At 40.5% G+C, this 24,453-nt stretch overlaps 1 protein-coding gene across 1 annotated transcript in view; it reads left to right on the forward strand.

Annotated features, from left to right (window-relative positions):
- Positions 1–4,634: 4,634 nt before the first annotated feature.
- The window catches only part of LOC118761996 (low-density lipoprotein receptor-related protein 2-like), a gene marked incomplete at its 3' end in the record, with an annotated part of 50,522 nt that continues 30,703 nt past the window's right edge, over positions 4,635–24,453 (forward strand). Inside the window, exons 1-11 of the mRNA XM_036500192.1 lie at positions 4,635–4,748; positions 5,966–6,091; positions 8,013–8,179; positions 10,127–10,350; positions 10,829–11,038; positions 12,279–12,487; positions 13,119–13,253; positions 14,450–14,668; positions 21,956–22,136; positions 22,740–22,910; positions 23,693–23,778. Coding sequence (XP_036356085.1) covers positions 4,691–4,748; positions 5,966–6,091; positions 8,013–8,179; positions 10,127–10,350; positions 10,829–11,038; positions 12,279–12,487; positions 13,119–13,253; positions 14,450–14,668; positions 21,956–22,136; positions 22,740–22,910; positions 23,693–23,778 — 1,786 coding nt within the window. The remainder of the gene's footprint in view (positions 4,749–5,965; positions 6,092–8,012; positions 8,180–10,126; positions 10,351–10,828; positions 11,039–12,278; positions 12,488–13,118; positions 13,254–14,449; positions 14,669–21,955; positions 22,137–22,739; positions 22,911–23,692; positions 23,779–24,453) is intronic.

Below are 24,453 nucleotides of genomic sequence, written 5' to 3' on the forward strand. Positions count from 1 at the left end.
ATTATCTCTATAAATTAGTACACTTAGCTTAGTTTTTTATCTCTACCCTTTACTTGCTTGAATCATTGGACTGTAACCAGGCAGGGACCCCACATTGACTCCAGGTTTACTTTTTAAGTTTAGTACTTATTTTAACAGTTTTTTTTGCCAAACTGCCAAGTTATGGGGGATGTAAACAGACCAACGTCAGTTGTCATGCAGAGAAAATGGCACCAAATACAAAAATACACACACACATACTTACACTCCCATCCCCCCACACAAAGAGCTTCACGCACTTTCCACCATCTCGCAGCACAAAGTTTTGTTTGGTCCAGGTCTTTAGTAGAAGACACTTGCACAGGGTGTCATGCAGTGGGACTGAACCCAAAACCACATGACTGCAAATAGAGCTTGTTAACCACAACACGATTCCTGTGCGCATTATAAAAAAAATCTCAAAGCTACGAGATAATCCGTGATTAATCCGAAACAATGGAAGTAAATAAGGATTACATTTGAGAGAGTAATTTGAATGTTAATGAGTTAAAGTTATATATTTGTAGTTAAGGATACCAACAGACCCCTGTTTTCCCTAATACCCAGGATATAATATAAGTGATTAATCTTTCAATACCCATTTACTCCCTGCTGTTTGGTCGTCTAGTATTTAAATATGGCATAACTGAGACAAAATATAGTTCTGAGAGAAGCCAAATCAGCTGATTTATTTATGGATCACTGTATGTGATGCCAGATTGGACATATTTTTGTTTCCAAAACTGTGTCAAAAAAAAAACCACCCTTGGCCCTATATGCAATATTAATTCACCAACCTTGCTATCAGTGGTGAAAGGTTAGCATAGACCAGTGTTCCCAATTTTGTCTAAATTATGTGGTATTCAAATACAAGATATCTAAGTAACAGTAGACTGTGTGGCATTGAAATATTGTATTAATCATATATGAAACCATAGGCATCAGAATGGCCATGTAGGGACAATAGTTATTAGTCAGTATTCTTAAATACAATGAGCCGTTTCAACTTTATATAATCTAGAGCAGTGATACACAACTGGGCTCCATATATAAGATTTTGTAGGGTCCTTGCAAGTAAAACATTAAATTAGGGACCTGTGGTTGTATATTAAGGGTGCATGAAAAACTTCTGCTTATAATATATCTACTGCATGAAACAGCGAGGCTTCTTTCTCTCCTGTTTTTACATAGCTCAACCTACACAAGTGAATGTGTGAACAACAAAATAGGACTTTTGAAAGAAGTTTCTATAAAACTAGTTTTAAATGGCTGTGGGAGTCCACCAGACTGAAACAGTAATCAAAGGGATCCACAGATAACAAGAATGGTTGAGAACCACTGGTTTAGATGAAATTAAGGTGTCCTATGAGTGTAACTAGAATATTGGTTTAACTCTCAGTCAGAGATTCTAGTGACGTAGAATGCCAGGTTTAAATTCAACCCAAACCAGTTCTACTTATTTATGGATTTTAAAATTTCAAGAAAGAAGATTTCTCACCATTTAGAAAATACACATTTTCTCAATGAAAATGCTGCTTGCCTCTGCCTCAGTCCCTTCTTTCATACTTTAACCCTTTGCCTCATTACATTAAGCTACCAAACCCCACTGACCCACGTTTTTCAGCCTTGCAAGCTGCCTGGCAACCTCACTAGTGTCGATGGCATGGGAAGGCACCCAGACCATGTTGTAAAGTGATCGGCATTAGGCAGGGTACCCTGCTGTAGAAGCCATACCAAAGTAAGCACTGGAACACAATGCAATCGCTTAACCTATTGGATTCGGTTGAAACATTTGATCCATGCCAACTTGGAACAGGGATGATGACGATGACGATGACGATGATGATGATGATGATGATGATGACGACGACGATGATAATGATGATGATGATGACGACGACGATGACGATGACGACGACGACGACGACGATGATGATGATGATGATGATGATGATGTCAAAGGCCTATGGGAAACTCAAAGATAAGAACCCAAATAGTAGAATACAAACCTTCATAATGTTTCTAAGACTTTCTCTTTTTGTCTCTCCTTTGGCACAGATCAAAAGGTCTGTCCAAACAATCAGTGGGCATGTCCAAATGCTGAACGTTGTATTCCGATAACGAGTGTGTGCAACGGGAAAAATGATTGTGACGACGGAGCAGATGAGGTCTTCACTTGTTGTAAGTAATATCTTTAAATTTGTAAAGTAGAAATGTTTATATGTAGGTAAATATAATGTATTTAAGTATACCCCACCATCCCCACACACTTCCTGTGATCTTTGTTGCTCCCTTTCACCTTTCCTGATCCCACCTACTTCCTCCTTTTTTCCCAATTCAACTGGTATTTACGACTGACCAACCCTTCACCATACCCATCACCTACCGTATTTCCCCCTATCCCCTTCTCTATATATCTGCCACTTTCCTTTCGCTCTTTCATTATCTTACCCACTCACATCGTTTCTCTTATCTTCCTCTTCCTGCAACTTGAGGGAAACCCTGACACATCTTCACCACCATTGTCTCTCCCTTTTCCAACTGGGGGTAACCATATCCTTCCGTCACCTGTTCCTGTCCCTCTGTCATATTTTAACCTCTTATCACCTGCCATAAACCCCCACACCCCTACAGCTGGTTGAGTCTTGCTTGTTACTTCATGACCTCACTATTGCTGGTACCGCAAAAAGAGCACAGGGTAACCTCTATGAAGTGGTTAGCATTAGGAAGATGCATCCAGCTATAGAAACTATACCAAAGCAGACAGTTCAGTTTGGTGCAGTCCCCAGGCTTGCTGCCCTTCTGTTGAACTGCCCGGCCTAACTCTAGCATGGAAAATGGACATTAAATGCTGATGAAGATGATGCATACATGCATGCGTGTGCTATTCTTTTATTCTTTTACTTGTTTCAGTCATGTGTGGCCATGCTGGAGTGCCACATTTAGTCGAACAAATCTAGCCCAGGACTTATTCTTTGTAAGCCTTGTACTTATTATATCGGTCACTTTTGCCGAACCACTAAGTTACAGGGACATAAACACACAAACATCAGTTGCCGAGTGATGATGAGAGCACAAACACAGACACACAAATAGACACATACATATATATATATGTATATATATATATATATATATATATATATATATATATATATACATATATATATATATATATATATTATATATATATATATATATATATATATATATATATATATATATATATATATACAAATTTACAGGGAAAAAATCAGATTTAGGATTAAATCGATTTTATAGTAAAATATTATAAAATATTATTCAAGACAAAACCACTATTTTGCAAAACAAACAAGGAAAGACTTAATTAATACATAAAATTTTAATAAATAGTCAAAAAAACCGCCACTACAATCGTTTCTTGTCTTGATCGACAATCTTCAGGTGGACTTCCAATAATTCAGTGTCAAATTATGAAGTCATAATTTGACACTGAATTATTGGAAGTCCACCTGAAGATTGTCGATCAAGACAAGAAACGATTGTAGTGGCGGTTTTTTTGACTATTTATTAAAATTTTATGTATTAATTAAGTCTTTCCTTGTTTGTTTTGCAAAATAGTGGTTTTGTCTCGAATAATATTTTATATATATATATATATATACAATGAGCTTCTTTCAGTTTCCATCTACCAAATCTACTCACAAGGCTTTGGTTGGCCCAAGGCTATAGTAGAAGACACTTGCCCAAGGTGCCACGCAGTGGGACTGAACCCAGAACCATGTGGTGGGGAAGCAAGCTTCTTACCACACAGCCACTCCTGTGCCTCTATGTATACAATTTTTATCAAACTGGGACTTTGTTGGTTATGAAGGCAAGGGTTCCATTTGATCCGATCAACTGAACGGCCTGCTCACTAATTAACATGCAAGTGGCTGAGTGCTCCGCAGACCCACGTACATTTAATGTATTTCTCAGGGAGAGTCAGCATGATACAAAATGTGACAAGGTTGGCTCTTTGAAATACAGAAACTACTCATTTTTGCCAGCTGAATGGACCAGGGTCACTAGCGTAGCTAGACTTTGTGCCACCCAGGGTGGCCCTTTCCTTTGCTGCCCCTGGACCCCACAAAAAACACATATTACCTACACCAGACCCAAAAGTGCTGCCCCTTTAAAAGTGCCACCCAGAGCAGAACACCCCTAGTGCCCCCCACCTAGATATGCTAGCAACCAGAGTACCATGAAATGAAGTGTCTTGCTTAAGGATACAATGCACTACCTGAAATTGAACTCACAACCTTAATATCATGAACGGAATACTCTAACCACTGAACTACATTGCCTTCACTTGCACTCATTATATGTTATAGACACACATTCATACATTAATATAAACATGTTACCAAATATTAATGCCTTGCAGGCACGTGGTGGTACTTCCTTATGAAACCATGATCTACAATTAAGTATATTAACACGTTTTTGCAAGTCAGTGCCATGTTCTGCTGTGTTAGCAGTGCTACTACATCGCTTGTTTACATATCTGTAGATATAAACAAATATCTAAGCCATTAACCTACTCCTTCAAGATTTTCATGTTTCTTATATAATTTCTTTGTTATTAGCTTCAAGGCGTTGTGGTTTGTTATCATGTCTATACAGATGTAACCCATCTCCCGAAGGTGGTATGTGTTATTGCGCGGATGGAATGGCGTTAAAACCAGACGATAAAAGGACTTGTATTGGTAAGTATAAAGTAATTGCATAAATACAAGTCTTAATAGACATGGTAGGATGTCAGGCAGTGAGCGAGCAGAATGAGTAGCATGCTGGATGAGAAATGCTTAGAAGCATTTCGTCCGTCTTTACGTTCTGTGTTCAAATTCCACCGAGGTCGACTTTGCTTTACATCCTTGTGGGAGTTAATAAAATAAGTACCAGTTGCATACCGTGGTCAATGTAATTGACTTACCCGTCCCCTGAAATTGCTGGCCATGTGCCAACATTTGAAATCAATATACATTTTAAGATGTACAACATAATTATTTTTATTTAAAAAAAAACCCTTGCAGTTATTTATTTATTTATTACAATTGTTATTGTTGTTCCTGTTATTATTATTTTCATTATTATTGTTATTGTTAAGGCAGGAAGCTGGACGAAATGCTGGACGAAATACTTAGTGGTATTTTGCCTGTCGCTATGTTCTGAGTTCAAATTCCGCCAAGGTCAACTTTGCCTTTCATCCTTTAGGGGGTCGATAAATAAAGTACCAATTGATCACTGGGGTTGATGTAATCGACTAGTCCCCTCCACACAAATTTCAGGCCTTGTGCCTATTGTTGTCGTTGTTATCATCCTTTTTGTTATTTCTCAGATGCTCAGCTGGTAGAATTATTAGCACATCAGACAAAATGCTCAACAGCATTTCCTTCAACTTTACATTCTCAGCTCAAATTTGCTGAGGTCATCTTTGCCTTCCATCATTTCAGTTTCAGTAAAATGAGTATTAGGTTGGCACTGGGGTCGATGTAATCAACTAGTCCCCTTCCCCAAAATTTCAGGCCTTGTGCGTAGCGTAGAAAGAATTAGTATCACAACTTCCTTTTGTCACAAGACCGAAGTAGGGCAAAATATGTCTGCTAGCAAGCCCTAAGTAGCACAAGATGTGCAAACCATCTCCAAGTAGACCAACATGTGTCTGTGTTCTTGAGAATCACTGCTATGATGGAGTTTTGCCTTGCTCTGATTTATATTGTGGTTATAACACAACATGTTTATCAAGAGATTTTCTCTCTGACAAAAACCACTGCATCATACCTTTCAATGCTGTACATATATTTAGCATGATACATAGATGGCAATTTTATTTTAATGCTGCTTTGGCTGAATTTACCATGTTATTTATTTATTTTCCTAATGATTATCATTTAATAACCAAATCCTTATTTGACTGCTTCAGATTTCAATGAATGCTCCAGCTGGGGATACTGTGATCAGATCTGTACAAATAAACAATATGGATACACATGTTCTTGTCAGGCAGGGTTTACATTAACAGGAAAACAGATGTGTCGAGCAAATAACAGTAAGTTGAAAACATATGAAAATTTTCTTAATAAATGTCGCCTCATTTGTCAGGGATTTATTTCTTCACTGATCAAGGAAAACACAATACGCTCACCTGTAAACCATGTGCTGGTGCCAAGGAAAAAGCACCTGGACTGGCTCCACATTAAAAAGTACCTGGACTGGTTCCACATTAAAAAGTACCTGTACTGGTTCCATGTAAAAAAATCACCTGTGCTGGCTCCACATTAAAAAGTACCTGGACTGGTGCCATGTAAAAAAAGTCACCTGTGCTGGTACCAAGGTAAAAGCACCTGGACTGGTTCCACATTAAAAAGTACCTGCACTGGTTCCATGTAAAAAAAAAAATCACCTGTGCTGGTGCCACGTAAAAAGCACCTGGACTGGTATCACATAAAAAAGTACCTGTACTGGTTCCATGTAAAAAAAATCACCTGTGCTGGTGCCACGTAAAAAGCACCTGGACTGGTTCCACATAAAAATGTACCTGTACTGGTTCCCTGTAAAAAAAATCACCTCTGCTGGTGCCATGTAAAAAGCTCCCTATACACTCTGTAAAGAGGTTGGCATTAGGAAGGGCATCCATCCTTGCCAAACCTTGCCAAAACTGACAATTGGAGCCTGATGCAGTTCTTTGGCTGGCCAGCTTCTGTCAAACTGGCTAACCCATACCAGCAAGAAAAACGGATGATGATGATGATGATGGTGAAGTTGATGCTAAGCTTATCACAGATCGATTCCTGACAACACTTGTCAATGATCAGTTGAAGATTCTGCTCACATTGCAAAAAAGTACCCTGGTGGGTACCCACAATGCTCAGCTACCCAAAATGCTCTGACAATTGCTTGTGTTTAGATGCTGCTGCTGCAAGGCAGAGTGTTTTGCGTATGGATTATGTACTCATGCCCATCAACGTGGGACAAGTGAGCAGAAAAATATACAAAGGCAACTGATCCTAACAAATAAAGCAGACAAGTATTGGGTCATCCCATAATTCAGATAAAGTTCTTTTTTAATCTAAAATATAATCTCCTTCCTTTTCTACAATGCTCTTCCATCTGTCTGGTAGACTTGCAAAGCCCCTCTTCAAAAATCCACTTATCCTTGATGAAAAGTACCCCTATTTCTCATCACCAGTCACTATTCAGTCCAAAAAAGGTTCATTCATGAGACGTAACAGCAAAGGGGAGCACTCATTCACTCTCTGCACACAATTAAACTCTGTAAGTTTATGAGGAACCCATTGACCCAATTTACAGACTTTTCTAATGGTACACAGGTATTGATGAGTGGTTGAATGACCAAATCCAAACTTCTCTGCTAGTTCCTCAATAGTTACAATGGGATCTTGTTGCAGGACAACATTGTCAAGCTCTGAAGATGTTCCAGGATGAAGCTCGTCTTCTTGGTTGTAGTTTCCAGCTCGGAATTTCTGTAACCACCTTTGACACTGGCTTATGCTTATTGTCTAGTCCCCGTATACCGCATTGATATTCCTTGCACTTTCCATTGTGTTGTTGCCTTTATTGAATTCATAAAGCAAAATATTCCAGATATGCTCCATTGTCACTTCCATTATAGCTTTGAAAAAATAACTGTTAAAATCGAACTGCACTCTTCAAAACCTGCACTAAGAATAAGGACAAGGTAGAATTACAAACTGCTTTTAAAGGTAGTTTAACCCATCTGAAAAAAACTGCATTATTTATGGGATGGCCCAATATATTCTGTACCAGAAAAGGTAGAGTTAATCAAGAAACTATGTGACAATGAGAGCTTTACAGAAATGAGTTTGGTATTTTGTTTTATTTGGAAAGTGCAGAACAATGATCCAATTTTAATTGTTTTTTTTCGCTTGAACCGAACTCCTGTGATAAATGAGAAGAGATGTATTTCAAAATTTCGTTTCTTTGCCTAGGTGAAAGCGCAAGATTAATCGTATCCAGTAACAAGAGACTTTTTTCAATGAAGACAGATGGTAGTGACATAAAACTTATAGCCACAACATCGATAAGTCCTGTAGCTTTTGATTCCTATCGAAATAAGATATTCTGGGCCAATGCTCACGACTCAGATAAACGAGAGGTAATCCAAAGTTTGATTCTCATTTCCTTTCACAAGGATTAATTAAAGATTTTAAACCCTTTAAAACCACAGATTATAAACTAATCCAGTATGTTTTATGTTGTTATTGTTGATGAAAGCATGGCACTGTGGGTAAAATGTTTGCTTCCCAATCAAATGGATTTGGGTTCAGTCCCACTGGATGGCACCTTGGGAAAGTGGTTTCTTCTGTAGTCAAAGCCTTGCGAGAGGATTTAGTAGATAGAAATTGAAAGAAGCCCACTATGTATATATATATATATGTGTGTGTGTATGTGTGTCTGAGTAAATATGTGTTTCTTTCTTTCTCCTTGTCTTGACGACACATGATTGTTGTAAATGAATGCCACTGATCCCTAATATTCTGAAAAATGATGTCTGATCATGGGGTTAATTTTACCTTACTTGGAAACAGAGAAGGGTTTGTGACAGGAAGGGCATTCAGCTATAGAAAATCTAAATCTGTCCCACTAACCCCTGTTTGAGCCATGCATGTGGACATTAAAGAATAACGGTTAGCAGAAGAATTTCTTACACTACAAATAGCAAGGCCTCTTCAGAAATTGAGTCCAAATCCCAAAGAGCTCAACTTTGATCTTCAAATTTTCAGTGATCAATGAAGTAAGTACCAGTGAAATGGTAAGAGTGTTTTAATCAAGTATTTCCTCACTCAGTGTGTTTGGCTTTCAAGGGTGGAATCAACCTTGGTTCTTCTCCTTCCAGACTTGATAAAATAAATACCAATTAATTAATAGGGTAGATAAATCAACGATATCCTTCCTCTCAAGTCTGAAATGTTGTATCAATGCTGTGTTCCAATTGTACCTAGAATAAAAAGGAACGTAATCTCAACCAGATTTCTGTTGTTAAAGCTGTAATGAACCACACACACAGATAACGAACATAAAATACTAGAAATAAACAATTGATCGCTTTGCGGCTTTGTAGTCAAGGGTGTTCATTGTTAAGGGTGTCCCCCACAGGTGTTGTTTACTTCTGGTTTAAATGGGGAAAAAATGCATGTATAAATGAGCGAGACCTACACTCTTTGCAGCTGAGGAAATTATTGATAATATTTATTCTTTAGACAAAGAGTTTCTATTTATGAGGCAGTGAGAGAGATTCAGACAATCAAATGGGAAAAAGTGATGAGGAAAGCAGCAATTCGGGTGAACAAATGCGATAGTTGTGAAAATGGCTTATTATTGTTATTATTATTATTATTATTGAATGGGGTTTTTTTTGTGATTCTTTCCATTTGTTTGTCTGCAGTCATTACTCTTGAGCTGTAAATGCAACATTAATTTTTCTGCTCAGGAGCCCGGGTTAAGGGTAAAGTTTGACACAGGGGCCCAGGTCTGAAGATATTGGAGGGTGAATGAGGATGAATTCTGCTCTGGTCAATTTTGCTTTCATCCATCATCATCATCATCATCATCATCATCATCATCATCATCATCATCATCATCATCATCGTGCTGGTGGCATGAAAAAAAGAAAACACTCAGTGCACCCTGTAAAGTGGTTGCTGTTAGGGTTAGGGTATCCAATTGCAGAAACCCTGCCAAAGCTGACACTGCAGCACGAAGCAGCTCTTGTCAACCCATCCAACCCATGCCAGCAAGGAAAACAGACATGAAATGATTATGATGATGATGATGGCAGTGGTGGTGGTGGTGATGATGATGATGACCCCTTTGTCACCATAATAACCAGCATTCACCCATATTATTTTTACCTTCTCATACACTTCCCCCTCCGCCATCCTCCTTTTTAACCTCTCTTCTCCATACCTAGCTCTTCCTACCCATCCATCTCCCTTTCCTCTTCATCGCCCTTCCTCCTTTCCTCCTCCTCCTCCTCATCATCATCTTCATCACTATTTCCCCAATGTTGTGTCGGAGTTAATTGTCTCTATATTCATTTCAGTTTTGGGAATCTGATTTATCTGGTGAGAATAAACGTTCGATTCCACTCAGAACGACATTCAGCATTGCTTCACTCACCTACGATTGGATCGCCAACAACTTATATTACATCGACGATGCTGCTGGCATCCTTGGCATCTTTAGTCTCGACAGCAGACGTCAGTCTAACATTATCACTTCAGATCTAACGAGAATGATTTCCATAACACTTGACCCTCTTGTTGGGTAAGACATCTTAGTTATGTTTCCTTTTTTTCTTTTTTCTTATATTTCATGATTCAGTTTCATTCCTTATTTCTTTCCATGAAGAATCAAATCATTGATTATAGGTTTCCAGAGGAACCAGCCACTGGTTGCTGCATACATACATGTGTGTTTGTCTATCTATCTATCTATCTATCTATCTATCTATCTATCTATCTATCTATCTATCTATCTATCTACCTATCTATCTATCTGTCTGTCTGTCTGTCTGTCTGTCTGTCTGTCTGTCTGTCTGTCTGTCTATCTATCTATCTATCTATCTACCTATCTGTCTGTCTATCTATCTATCTATCTATCTATCTATCTATCTATCTATCTATCTATCTATCTATCTATTTATCTACCTATCTATCTGTGTGTGTATATATATATGTGTGTGTGTGTGTGTGTTTGACAATTTACTCATATATAAGTAATAATGTGCTTCTTCTTTTAACAGATATATGTTCGTTGCTCTTTGGGGATACAGCTATGAAAGGGTCAATGGTATTTACCGAGCTTTTATGGATGGAAGTAACATGGTGTATTTTAAAACATCGAATTATACCTTTCCACGTGGAATTACTGCTGATGTTATTTCCAAAAGGATTTATTTCATTGATAGCCATTTCGACCAGGTGCTGACCTTTGATTACAACGGATTAAACAGGTAAATAGTCAGCTTTCACTTTACTTCAAGTTCCTCACATGTTATTTGCGTCAGATTATTATTATGCCATGCCACAAATAAGACGCTTAATATTCCCAGTGAGTTTGGTTGTCTTTTTGAAGGCAGATGGCTTAGTGGTTCAGGTATTCAGCTCATTATTGTAAGGTCATGAGTTCAATTCCTGATGGCATATTGTGTCCTTGAGCAAGATGCTTTATTTCATATTGTTCCAGTCCACTCAGCTGGCAAAAATGAGTCGTACCTGAAATTCAAAAGGGGCCCCCCTCATTACATTCTATGTCATGCTGAATCTCCCTGAGAACTACATTAAGGGCATGCATGTCTATGAAGTACTCAGCCACTTGCACTTTAATTCCATGAGCAAGCTGTTCCATTGATCCGGTCACTGGACTTTTGTCATCACAACTGATGGAGCACTGGTTCCTTATCCTTTATGCATATTAAAGGATTAGTAAATAAACTACCACATTCCTAAAATTGGTGCCATAGTTGATCAGCAGATTTTTGGAATGGAAAAAATGTGCCAGAAAAAATTTGCTGGAGAAGTTCATGAAATTGAAAGGCAAAAATAAAAAAAAAAATATCAAATGTTTTGGATAAAAAAAATTGTTTCACAGAAGGAAACAACCAGCCAATTTCTTATCCCTTTCCTTCTGCATGAGACAGTGATGGCTACTCTGAAAGTCTACTGGACAACTGATACTCCATTAGTTAGGACAGCGAGGGTCCCAGTAGATCCAGTCAATGGAACAGCCTACTCATGAAATTAACCTGCAAGTGGCTGAGTACTCTGTAGACATGTGTACCCTTAACATAGTTCTCTGGAAGATTCAGTGTGACAGAATGTGACAAGCTGGTCCTTTGAATTACAAGTAAAGTGCAGTTTTGCCAGCTGAATGGACTGGAGCAAAGTGGAATGAAGTGCCTTGCTTAAGGACACGGTGTACCTCCAGGAATTGAACCCTTGACTTTATGACCATCAATACTGTAACCACTAAAAGATGACTTGATGCTGATCAAGGATTACGTTTGACTCATGAATGCAATAATTTATTTACGAACCATTTTCTAGATAAAGCATTGGCTGTTGATTCTCAGAAAATAGCAAGAATTTCATGTATGATCCATTAGCAATAAATAAGAAACAATTATAATTGCAAAAAATTCTCTTCCGTATCATAAATTCTTATAATTGTTATGTTCATCCATGTTTTTGTAGATTTGAAATCATTGCGGGAGGAAAATATATTCCATCACCTGTGGCAATAACACATTTTGAAAGCCATCTCTTTTGGGCTGATTTGCATAAGGGTAAAATTATGAAGATGAATAAAAATGGTAGCATTTCCACTTTAACAGAAATATATCACAATACTTCTGAAATTCCTGAAAGATTGAAAATTTTCCATTCATCTTTGCAACCACAAGGTTAGTATCATCTTTCTACCAAGTATGTTTCGCTCAGGAACACAACACACAACTGATCTGAGAATTGAAACCCTGACCTTATGAGTATAACATCCTAACCACTAGACTGGGAACCTTCACAGTTATTACATCAAACATCATTGTATTAGAAGTCATCTATTTTAATTATATAAATTCAAGAGAAACTTTAGGTCGATTCAATCAATGGAATTCAGTTTAAGGCTAAAAATCATATTTAGCATAAAGTATTTTACTGCCATGGTCATATAAAATTGCCATTATTTTGACCATATTCCACTGAGGTCGACTTTGCCCTTCATCCATTCAGGGTGAATAAGATAAGTACTAGTTGCGCTCTGGTGGGCAAATTTAACCCGTCCCTCAAAATTTCAGGCCTTCTGCTTTTAATAGAAACGATTATTTTTCACCACATGAATACAGAATCACATTACTCCTTTTTGAAGGAGTAATGACCAGCTCACAGTTGGTCCAACTAATAGATGGTTTCAGTGAAGTTAACAGTGTTTTTGTGTTTGTGTCATTTATGCTGAAATTATTGTAAAAATTATTCTTGTATTGTACTTACAAAATATCTACAGGAGTTTAGAACAATAGTTTTATATTTAAATAGGAAGAAATCCGTGCAAGCAGGCTAAATGTCAACATATTTGTGTTGTGACTCATACCTCTGACAATGATGGGCTTGGTTACCGTTGTCTGTGTGAAATAGGTTTCATTCCTGATTCAAACCAAATTAATTGTACACGTAAGTATTAACCATTTAAGTCAATGATAACCAGCGTGTTATATTTGTGTGTGAGAAGATTGGATCCTGCTGCAATATAGTGTCAGCGCTGGATTAACCATTAAGCATGTTCTAAGGGCATCAAGGGAAGGAGGGTGGGGGCATGACAGAAATGGTAAATGGTTTACGGCACAAAAGAAATCACTTTAAACTTGCTAAAATAATATTTGGGATGCTTTATTTCTTCTAAGTATAAGAGCAAAAGTGTTCTATAAGATTAACTTTGAGGATCTGATCAAAGACTTTGCAAATATAAATAAAGTGGAGTTCTACAAAAATAAACATTATTTCCCATCTTTTTGTTAGTTTTGTTCCATTTTGAAAAAATAAAAAAAATAATTTCATGGGTTATTATTGTTTATATTTCGAATTACATATATATGGGGGCACCAAAGTCTTTTAAGGGTCTTAATCCAGACCCTCAAATATTATAAAATGACTTGCCATTTTCTGTTCAGTGTGTGCAAACCAAAAATTCTACCCGTCAGCCCTACCGAAATAGGGTCAGTAGAGATCACTCGGTGTCTTACCCTCAGCATCTCATAAAGAAAACTAATGGCGCAATATAATGACGGTGTGTGGTGTTAACAAGCTTACTTCCCAATCACATGTTTTCTGGTTCAGTCCCATTGTGTGACACCTTTGGTTCCACATGGTGTCTTTTACTATAGCTTCCAGGCCAACCAAAGCTTTTTGGATAGATTGGTAGATGGAAACTGAAAGAAGCCTGTCATACACGTATGTATGTGAGGGAGGGGCTGAGAGAGTTTATATTTCCCTTGTCTTCATGTATTTCCTCTGCGGATAGTAAACAATAGCTTTGCTAATGGTGCCATTTGCTCGCGGCCAACTGTGAAACATGCCCAGGCGTCTTGGGATGTCTTGACATGTTCTGCAATCTTTGTGAACAAAAGGCTCGTTTATACAGTGTCATTTGTTTTCCATTCTCTACTTGAAACGTGTCTGTGCTGTTCAATAGACTGGGAAATTATTAAGGTTGGTGACAGGAAAGGCATCAAAAACTCTACCTTCTCTATTCTCTTGTATAATCCATGTAAATATGAAAAAGCAGATGTTTAAAAATACAAAAAATAATAAAGATGACAGAAACATTTGCAACTGATATTTTTTTTTCCTATTTTTTGTTTTTGATTTAGGGGTCACTAAATTTATTTTAGTTTCCAAAAGAAACACTATTGAAGGTGTACCACTGGATAGAAAGTTTTCTTCCACTGCAAATGCTATTCTACCAGTCACAAACACTTTTTTAAGGTACTCTCATATTAAATCTTTGGACTACACCTCATCTGACCAGACTATCTATTTTTCTGACGCTTACAGTCGCACAGTGCTCAAATTCAATTTGAATACTTCAGGTAAGCCAAATCTATCCTTCATAAAGTGAATGCTAATTATCGTTTTGAATATTTCAGGTAAGCCAAATCTAGCCTTCATAAAGTAAATGCTAATTATCGTTTTGAATATTTCAGGTAAGCCAAATCTGGTCTTCATAAAGTGAATGCTGATTAGGATTTCAAATTTTGGCTCAAGGCCAACAATTTCAGGGAAGAGGTGATTTAATTACATTTACCCCAGTGTACAACTGGTACTTACTTTATCGACACCAAAAGGATGAAAGGAAAAGTGAACCTTGGCAAGATTGAACTCAGAGCATGAAGACAGATGAAATGCTGCTAAGCATATTGACCAATATGCTAACACTCCTGCCAGCTCACTGCCTTTTTCGAACTCACAACTTAAAGGACATGTGGAGCACCACTAAGTATTTGGTCCAACTCCCTAATGATTCTGTCAGCTCTCTGCCAGTAAATGCTAACAAAAACATTAGCATTGATTTAAATGGTAGCACTGGTCAACACTATTTTTTCATCAAGGTTATTTGAGTGATTTTGGGGTAAGTTTGTGATGCTGAATCTAAACATAGCATTAGTATGACCAGAATAGGCTCTAATTTTTGGTTTAATCAAAGCCCTTGTTTTTGAGCATTTGCCTTGTTCCCCTATTATTTTTATTATATAGTTGTTGCTGAATAGACTTTTAGGTATCAAGCCTTTTAATTCATTTCATATCAAATGATGTAATCAAAAATACTTTTACATTTATTCTGACTGTTGATGGGCCATGACTGTTGAGGACATACGTAGGCTTGAAAGAAATGAAGCTGGTATGAACTGCTGGATGTGTAATTCAGTGTGCACACACAAGAGAGTATAAGCATCCTGAGAGAAATGCTGGACATAAAAAGCATCAGAAGTGGTGTGCAAGAGAGATGACTGCACTGGTATGGTCATGTGCTGTGTATGGATGAGAAGAGCTGTGTGAAGAAGTGTCACTCCTTAACAGTGGAAGGAACCCATAGAAGAGGGAGACCCAGGAAGACATGGGATGAGGTGGTGAAGCATGACCTTCGAATGTTAGGCCTCACAGAGGCAATGACAAGAGACCAAGACATCTGGAGATATGCTGTGATTGAGAACACCCAACAAGTAAAGTGGGATCACAGCCATAGCCTATACCAGTGTCACATAACTAGTCCCTTTAAAAAGTATCTTTGAATCATCAGGCAACATGCTGTGCTTGAGGAGACTTATTGAGTCAAGTAAATCAAAATCAATGCCAGGCCCACCAGACTGGTTCTTGTGCTGGTGACATGTACAAAGCACCCACTACATTCTTGGAGTGGTTGGCATTGGGAAGGGCATCCAGCTGTAGAAACCTCGTCAGATCAGATTACAGCCTGATGCAGCAGCTGGCTCTCCAGACCTCAGAAAAACAGGCTAATCCCCTTCACCAGACAGTGTAGCCTTAACATTTCTGCTGTGGAGAACAGATCTTCTTGATTATAGCAAAGTGACAGGTATCTCAGTCCATTGTCATCTCATCCAAAAGATTCAGTGTTCTGAGGTCATCCTTTAGTACTTTGGTCCCATGTCTTCTTGGATCTCCCACTTCTATGAGTTCCATCTACTTTGAGTGAATGGCACTTCTTTATGGAGCTGTCAGCATCCATCCGCATCCCATGACTGAACCAGTAGAGTCTCCTCTCTTGCACACTGAATTGTGAAATGATGATGGTGATATATTACAATAGCTTTAAGGTGGTGTGCTGGCAGAAATGTTAGCACACGGGGCAAAATGCTTAGCGGTATTTCATCTGTCTTTACATTCTGAGTTCAAAATCTGCCGGGATTGACTTTACCTTTCCTCCTTTCGGTGTCGATGAATTAAGTACCAGTTGCATACTGGGGTAGATCTAATCGACAGGCCCCTTCCCTCAAAATTTTGGGCCTTGTGCTTAGAGTAGAAACGATATTACAATAACTTTGGAGAATCTATGGACTTTGTTCTGCCCCTTTTAACAACAATATCATATTGAATGTAAACATCTATTCAAGTTACGTTTGTAGTGATGCTACAGTGTAGGGTTCGGCGCGCATGCGCAGAATGGGACTACTTCCGGGTGGCCACCGGAAGTCTTCCCCATGCGCATGTGCGGGAAAACATCTCTCGAGCCCGCGAACCTCAAATCTCTCTCTTCGGCTCAAGACAGCACTGCGATCGGTCACGGTTTTCCTGGCTCTGACAGCCACACACCAACTTCAACCAACTTCAACCAACCTCAACGACCAACACCAGCAGTATATCAGAGGCTGTCTATTCCCCCATCAGACAACGTACAACCATGAATCAATAAACCAAGTTGTCTGTTCACCTTTAACCTGAGTTTCGTCTGTTGTTTTCTACAAGATTTTTGTATGTGACTAGAAAGGATCTCGACACCCTGCCAGTGCTTCGATGATAGATCCTTTCACGTTACAATTGGTGACCCCTAGTTGAGAAAAAGAACAGGATAGAAAAAGACACAGCGAACAGGTTTTTTTTGGGGCCGAAGAGCGCGGAAATTCACATTTATTTTCCTATTTTCTCCTTTTCAGCACGGCGAGGTGGGTAAAATAGCCTTATTCATCGCACACAGTACAAAAAAAAAAAAAAAAAAAACAAAGAAAAAAGAAAACACACACACATTCATTTTTTTTTCCTTTTCTGTATTTTGTTTTCCTTGTACACACCTATTCCTTTTTTTGCTACCCACGAGGTGCACACACAAACACAATTTTGAATTGCCTTCTCGGTTCCACGTGTTCTCTCTCCACTTCTAGACCATACCTTCTGCCCCCTTCTCACAGATTCCTTCCGACAAAGGCATGGCTTCAGGTTTGCCTTCATTTACGGGGGATATGGGCCTGTGGTTTGCCCAAGTGGAGTGGTATTTTGTTGCACATGCCATTTCTCCACAGCAGCAGTTGCACCTGCTATATTCCGGCTTACATCCCCGACTCGCCGCATCGATCAGGGATCTAATAATAAGTCCCCACCCGGATGCCACATACGCGTCTGTGAAAGCAGAAATCCTCCGCCGCAACACACGTTCGGGGGAGAGCAATATTCAGATTGCCACGATGGCCGATGGAATACTGGAATTTCCGAATCCATCTCCATCGCGAGGCCTCTGTGCATGTATAGGGGGCCCTGCGCAAATTTCACTAGCCGAGCGGATTGATGCGCTCACGCGGCGAATCGACGATCTATCCCGTGCGATCGAGCGCCGACAACGCAGTCGTAGTCGCTCTACCAAAAGGGCAGATCGGTGTACCCAGCCGTGCACTTTCAAGCCCTCGGAAAACTAAATCCGGAGGAGGTGAGCACGTCACCTTCTTCCATCTCGTTTCCCAAACATCGTGCATTCTATGTAAAAGATCTGGTGTCGAAGACATTCTTCATGGTAGACACCGGTTCCTGTTGCAGCATCTGGCCCCTTCGTCTGGCTGCAGACAAGCCGAAGCGCTCTTCGATTGTCTTGCATGCTATTGACTCGTCTCCCATAACCACTTACGGTCAGATTTCGCTGCGCCTCAACCTCAACCTTCGCCGAGACTTTCGATGGGTTTTCGTCATCGCTGACATCCCACATCCTATTCTCGGCGCTGATTTCCTGGATAGGTTTAACCTATTGGTGGATGTCAGGCGTCGGAGGCTTCTTGATAGCACGACGTCGCTCTCTACACCGACTGGGAGTTCCACCACTGCGGTCCTTAGCCCGACATTCTTTGTTGCCACCTCTGGAGACCCATTTCACTCTCTTTTGGTTTCATTTCCGGAGCTAGTGGACATTGCCTTTAAACCGGAAAATCCTACCCACTCGACCCTCCATTTCATCACCACCAATGGGCCACCTGTATTCTCACGCCCCCGGCGCCTAGCGCCAGACCGACTTAAAACGGCCAGAGCCGAGTTTGAGCACATGCTTCAACTTGGCATTATACGCCCCTCCACCAGCCCATGGGCATCTCCCCTTCATTTGGCGCGAAAGGGCGAGTCTGATTTTCGCCCGGTTGGAGACTATCGACGCCTCAATGCCGTCACAATAGCCGATCGCTATCCGATTAGAAATCTCCGGGACTTTACAGCAAATCTCCATGGTTGTACCATTTTTTCGAAGGTCGATCTGATACGCGCTTACCACCAAATACCGGTCAACCCAGCCGACGTTCCAAAAACTGCAATCACTACCCCGTTTGGTGTTTTGAGTTTTTGTACATGAGTTTCGGTTTGCGGAATGCTACTAGCACCTTCCAGCGTTTCATTGATGAGGTTGTCCGCGGTCTTGATTTTGTGTTTGCCTATGTCGATGACATACTCATTGCGAGCGACACACGAGAAAATCATCTCCGGCACCTTTCTCAACTCTTCCAGCGTCTTCGCGCGTATAGCATACGCATAAACCCCGACAAGTGTGTTTTCGGACGCTCTTCCCTAGATTTTCTAGGGCATCATATTGATTCGACTGGAATCAGCCCCCTCTCGTCAAAAGTCGATGCCATTCAACGCATCGCACCCCCCACTTCCTTGCGCCAGCTCAGGCATTATCTAGGGATGGTCAATTTCTACCGACGCTTCATTCCCGGTTGTGCAGATAAGCTGCTACCTCTCACCAGGCTGTTAAAGGACTCTCCTAGAAAGGACAGTCAAGTCACCCTCTCTGTTGAGGCAGTGACAGCCTTTGAGTCCATTAAGAAGGAGCTGGCTTCTGTTTCTTTGCTTGCACATCCAGTTCCTGGTGCTTCTCTCTCTTTGACTGTGGACGCATCGGACACTGCGATTGGCGCTGTGTTACAACACACAGTGGATGACCATGTTCGACCTCTAGCCTTCTTTTCCCGTCAACTGCAACCAGCTGAACGACGATACAGCACCTTTGATCGTGAGCTCCTAGCGATCTACCTATCGGTTCGTCATTTCCAGCATCAACTTGAAGGGCGAGATTTTGTGATCTATACGGATCACAAGCCCCTTACGTTTGCCCTGTTTTCAAAAACGGACAAACTCTCACCCCGTGCTTTTCGGCACCTGGATTTTATCTCTCAATTTACTAGCAACATTCGACACATACCTGGAAAAGAGAACGTTCCTGCTGACGCTCTCTCTCGCCTTCCAGTTTGCGCCCTTTCGTCTCCTGCTGCTATCGACTTAGCTGCCATATCGCAGGAGCAGCCACCTTTGGCGTCGTTAGATTTAACTTCTCCCAAGTTCTCCTGTTGCCAGTTTTCCTACCTTCCGCTTCCGTCAGCCGAAGGCACCATTCTTTGTGACACTTCAACTGGATCTCCCAGGCCACTGGTGCCTGAGACCCATCAACGCTCAGTGTTTGAAGCACTGCACTCCTTATCACATCCTGGCATCGCTGCCACCCTCAAACTAATCACTGCTCGGTTTTTCTGGCCGAATATGCGTCGCACAATTACTTCTTGGACACGCACCTGCTCCAAGTGTCAACGATCCAAGATTCAACGGCACGTTCGTGCCCCGCTTGGACAATTTCCCCCCACGGAGGCCCGTTTTCGCCATGTCCACATCGATCTGGTTGGACCATGGCCTGTGAGTCGCGGGTTCTCTTATCTATTAACTTGTGTCGATCGTTTCTCCCGCTGGCCAGAAGCCATTCCGATAGCAGACATTTCTGCTGAGACTGTTGCGCGAGCTTTCGTTTCAAACTGGATTTCTCGCTTCGGAGTCCCGTCCCGATTGACAACTGATCGTGGACGACAGTTTGAGGCCTCGCTATTTCGCGAATTGTCGCGAATTTTGGGTATGCACCATATCCACACCACAAGCTACCATCCAGCGTCTAATGGATTGGTTGAGCGGTTCCATAGACAGCTCAAGGCCGCTCTTCGTGCCTCTTCGGACCCACAGTCCTGGATCGAATTTCTGCCCATTGTGCTTCTCGGCTGTCGGACTGCTGTCAAGGCAGACCTGGGGTTTTCTGCTGCAGAGCTGCTGTATGGTACCACACTGGCATTGCCCGGTACGATGTTGGTGCCAGACACTTCCCCGCCCCATGATCCGGCGACCTATGTCACCAGACTGCGGGAATATTTTTCAAACCTTCCGCCCATGCTTCCCAGAAAGCAATCTCCACCGTCCCATCTTCCACCGGATATGAACACCTGGTCGCATGTTTTTGTTCGGGACGATTCTGTGAAGGGCCCACTTGTTTCTCCCTATAAAGGACCTTTTCGTGTGCTTTCTCGCACACCAAAGGTTTTCACGATTGAGATAAATGGTCGTTCGGAGACCGTTTCCGTGGACCGTTTAAAAAAGGCACATTTTGAGACGTCTTCATCTTTTGATGACAACCTTGACACACCCACCTATGCACCTTTAACAACACTTTCACCTGCACAAACGCCTTCACCTGCACAAACGCCTTCACCTGCACAAACGCCTTCACCTGCACAAACACCTTCACCGGCTCCTACAACACCACCCTCGCCGTCAACGGGTGCCCCGAGCACACCGTATGTTACAAAATCGGGCAGAACAGTGCATTGGCCCAAGAAACTTTCAAAAACAATTTACATTTAACTTTAAAATGTTTCTTATTGTATAATAGTATGTACCAAGTCTTCTGGGGGATCGGCAAGCCTTCTGTTTTCTGCAGCACCACCACAATATTCTGGTTGCCGTACTTCGCACTCGGAGGGGAGCCCTGTAGTGATGCTACAGTGTAGGGTTCGGCGCGCATGCGCAGAATGGGACTACTTCCGGGTGGCCACCGGAAGTCTTCCCCATGCGCATGTGCGGGAAAACATCTCTCGAGCCCGCGAACCTCAAATCTCTCTCTTCGGCTCAAGACAGCACTGCGATCGGTCACGGTTTTCCTGGCTCTGACAGCCACACACCAACTTCAACCAACTTCAACCAACCTCAACGACCAACACCAGCAGTATATCAGAGGCTGTCTATTCCCCCATCAGACAACGTACAACCATGAATCAATAAACCAAGTTGTCTGTTCACCTTTAACCTGAGTTTCGTCTGTTTGTTTTCTACAAGAATTTTTGTATGTGACTAGAAAGGATCTCGACACCCTGCCAGTGCTTCGATGATAGATCCTTTCACGTTACACGTTTATATATTTGTTTTGCAAGATTCTTGATGTGAAATCGTGTGCTGAAACAGATATTGTTGTATTTAGTGCGTGTTTTTATTGGCTAAACTGGCAACATGACCATTTCTAAATACAACAATATCTGTTACAAGTCTTTTTAAAATGCTATTCTGAATTTCCTTTATTTTAGAGTTGAAGATAGTGTTTCACGAGTATGTAAGTGATATTTCAGTGGACTGGATGCTTCGCAATTTATATATGGCTAATCGTCTCGGGATTACAGTTGTACGTATTGATAATGTAGAGGACAAGCGAGTAATCATTAGCAACGAAACATCCGTAACATCAATTGTTTGCCATCCTTACAAAGGGTAAGTATAAATCTTTATATATATAAAGCTGAAGTTGTCTGTGTATGGCAGGTTTGGTAGCTTTCAACTAACACTATCTCCTCCGAGACCCTGCGGCGCAAGTTGACCAAAATTGAGAGTATGATAGAAGGCTTGCTCTTCCTTCCGTAGAAGAAAAAATTCAAATCGGACCATGTTAACACCAAAAGTTATTTACATCAAAAAGGTGCTTTTTTTCTGTGAAAATCCCTATTTTTTACGATTTTTTTACTGCTGTGTCGCCGTTTTTCGGTGTATTACAACCAGAAAAATGTTCACTTAAAGAGAATACATAATGCAAAATTTTTACTTTTCAAAAATTCTAATTCTAAAGAGTCAAAGCAAACCCAAGCAACGCCGGGTTAATCTGTTAGTCTCTTTTGCTGGACTTCTAAGTGGCAGGGACATAAACAAATCAACACCAATTGTTAAGCAGTTTTGAGGAGACAAACAATATATACATACACTACACACAAAAGATAAATGATGTATGGAGATAGACAGGCAGGCAGACAGGCAGACAGATAGACAGATAGATTGATTGGATTGATTGTTTATTACATTGCTGTTTTTCTTATTTTTCAGTTTGATTTTCTTTGCAAGCCGATTTTACACGAAGCTAGCTTATATTGGAAGAGCTTTTGCTGATGGTAGCAATGTGAAGCATATACGCCGACATGAGCTAGGGTACCCAGCCAGTCTTACAATCGACTTCAAAGCTGACCATTTATATTGGTCTGATTTTTCCCTTAAAAGGTAATGGTATTTTTGTTTCGAAAACATTTTCTTTTATAATTTTCCTGTAGGGACTAGGCACAGGCGCAGCTGTGTAGTTAAGAAATTTGTTCATTTATAGTGTCATATTATCAGAGTATTAACAGTTCCTGGCTAAGAAGACCTGTGTCAGCTTTTACACTAGGCTTCTTCTTAACCCCTTGACGCCGGTATTACCCGAAGCATGTGAGACACTGCTCCAGTTTTTTTTTTTATCCAATGAGGCCACGCAAACACACAAGTGCCAACGAGCTCGCCTCTATTTACGTTCACTGTTACAATAACATAGTGTCGTGCGTTTACGTCTACCGGTTTATGAAAACGAACTATGTGAAGCTATTTATCATAATATGATATGCACGAGTTATTCTGCTCAAGTTCAGAAAATAGCTTGCGTGTGGTACAACTCAAAACATGGTATTATGCATGTAAAGTATCTACATGTCATTGGTCTACTGCTAGTCTCTTGACTTGAACGTAACCTAAAATAGCTAAGATAATGCACGGGACGGCGAGTGCGCGGACCACAAGAGATAAATTACACGATAGCGAACGTAAACATACGTCAGCCACTAAAAAGTCCGTGATAGATGTAGGGCAGCTCTACATCGTATATTTACGTTTACCGTGGGTAGGTAAGCAAAAGTATGATCGCATATTTGCGTCAACCATTGTCAAGGGGTTAAGTTCACTGTTTCTTATATAAATATACTTATGAGTGTAGATGTTGATATATTTACAAGTTTATGCTTTCATTTTCATAGGATCCAGCGGTCAGATCTAGATGGAAATAATGTTCAAACTCTTGGCATAACACTTAGGACCCCTGTAAGGATTTTTGTTTATGGAGGTCAGTATTGCACTGTTTGTTACCTTTAACATAACATGTTTTATCGAGAGAGGTTGTAATCACCTGATATGTATGTGTGTGTATATATATATATATTATATATATGTGTGTGTGTGTGTATGCACACACACACACACACACATCAAACTAGCTGCTGCCAGCTACCTAGAACTCACATGAGTAAAAAAGAGAGACAGAGACAGACAGAAAAACGGAAAATGCCCCCTGCATTTGAAAACTATAGAAATATTTTTTAAAAACTTAAACAATGTCACAGTACTGAAATATGCAGATGACATCAAGCTGTACCTCGAAATAAAGAGGACAGATCCTGTACACTATAGATCTTTATTGCAATCAGACCTGGACACAATGCAGCAGTGGATCATGGACTGGCAACTCGAGCTGGCCGTGGACAAATGTACCACCATGCATTTTGGGAGGAAGAACCCAGCATCTACTTACTCCCTCCACAACACTAATCTCAAAAAGTCTTCTTGTGAACACGACCTTGGCATTATTGTTGACAGCGATTTGCGTTGGACAAAACACATTGCTAAAATTGCCAAGAAGGCTGAGGGGGGTCTTGGCATCACTCACCAAGTCTTTTGTGAGCCGCTCTCTGACTATCTGTCTGAGGCTTTATATAGCTATGGTGTGGCTTCACCTGGAATT

The sequence above is a fragment of the Octopus sinensis genome, unplaced genomic scaffold, assembly GCF_006345805.1.
Source record: "Octopus sinensis unplaced genomic scaffold, ASM634580v1 Contig19045, whole genome shotgun sequence".
Classification (NCBI taxonomy): Eukaryota; Metazoa; Mollusca; class Cephalopoda; order Octopoda; family Octopodidae; genus Octopus; species Octopus sinensis.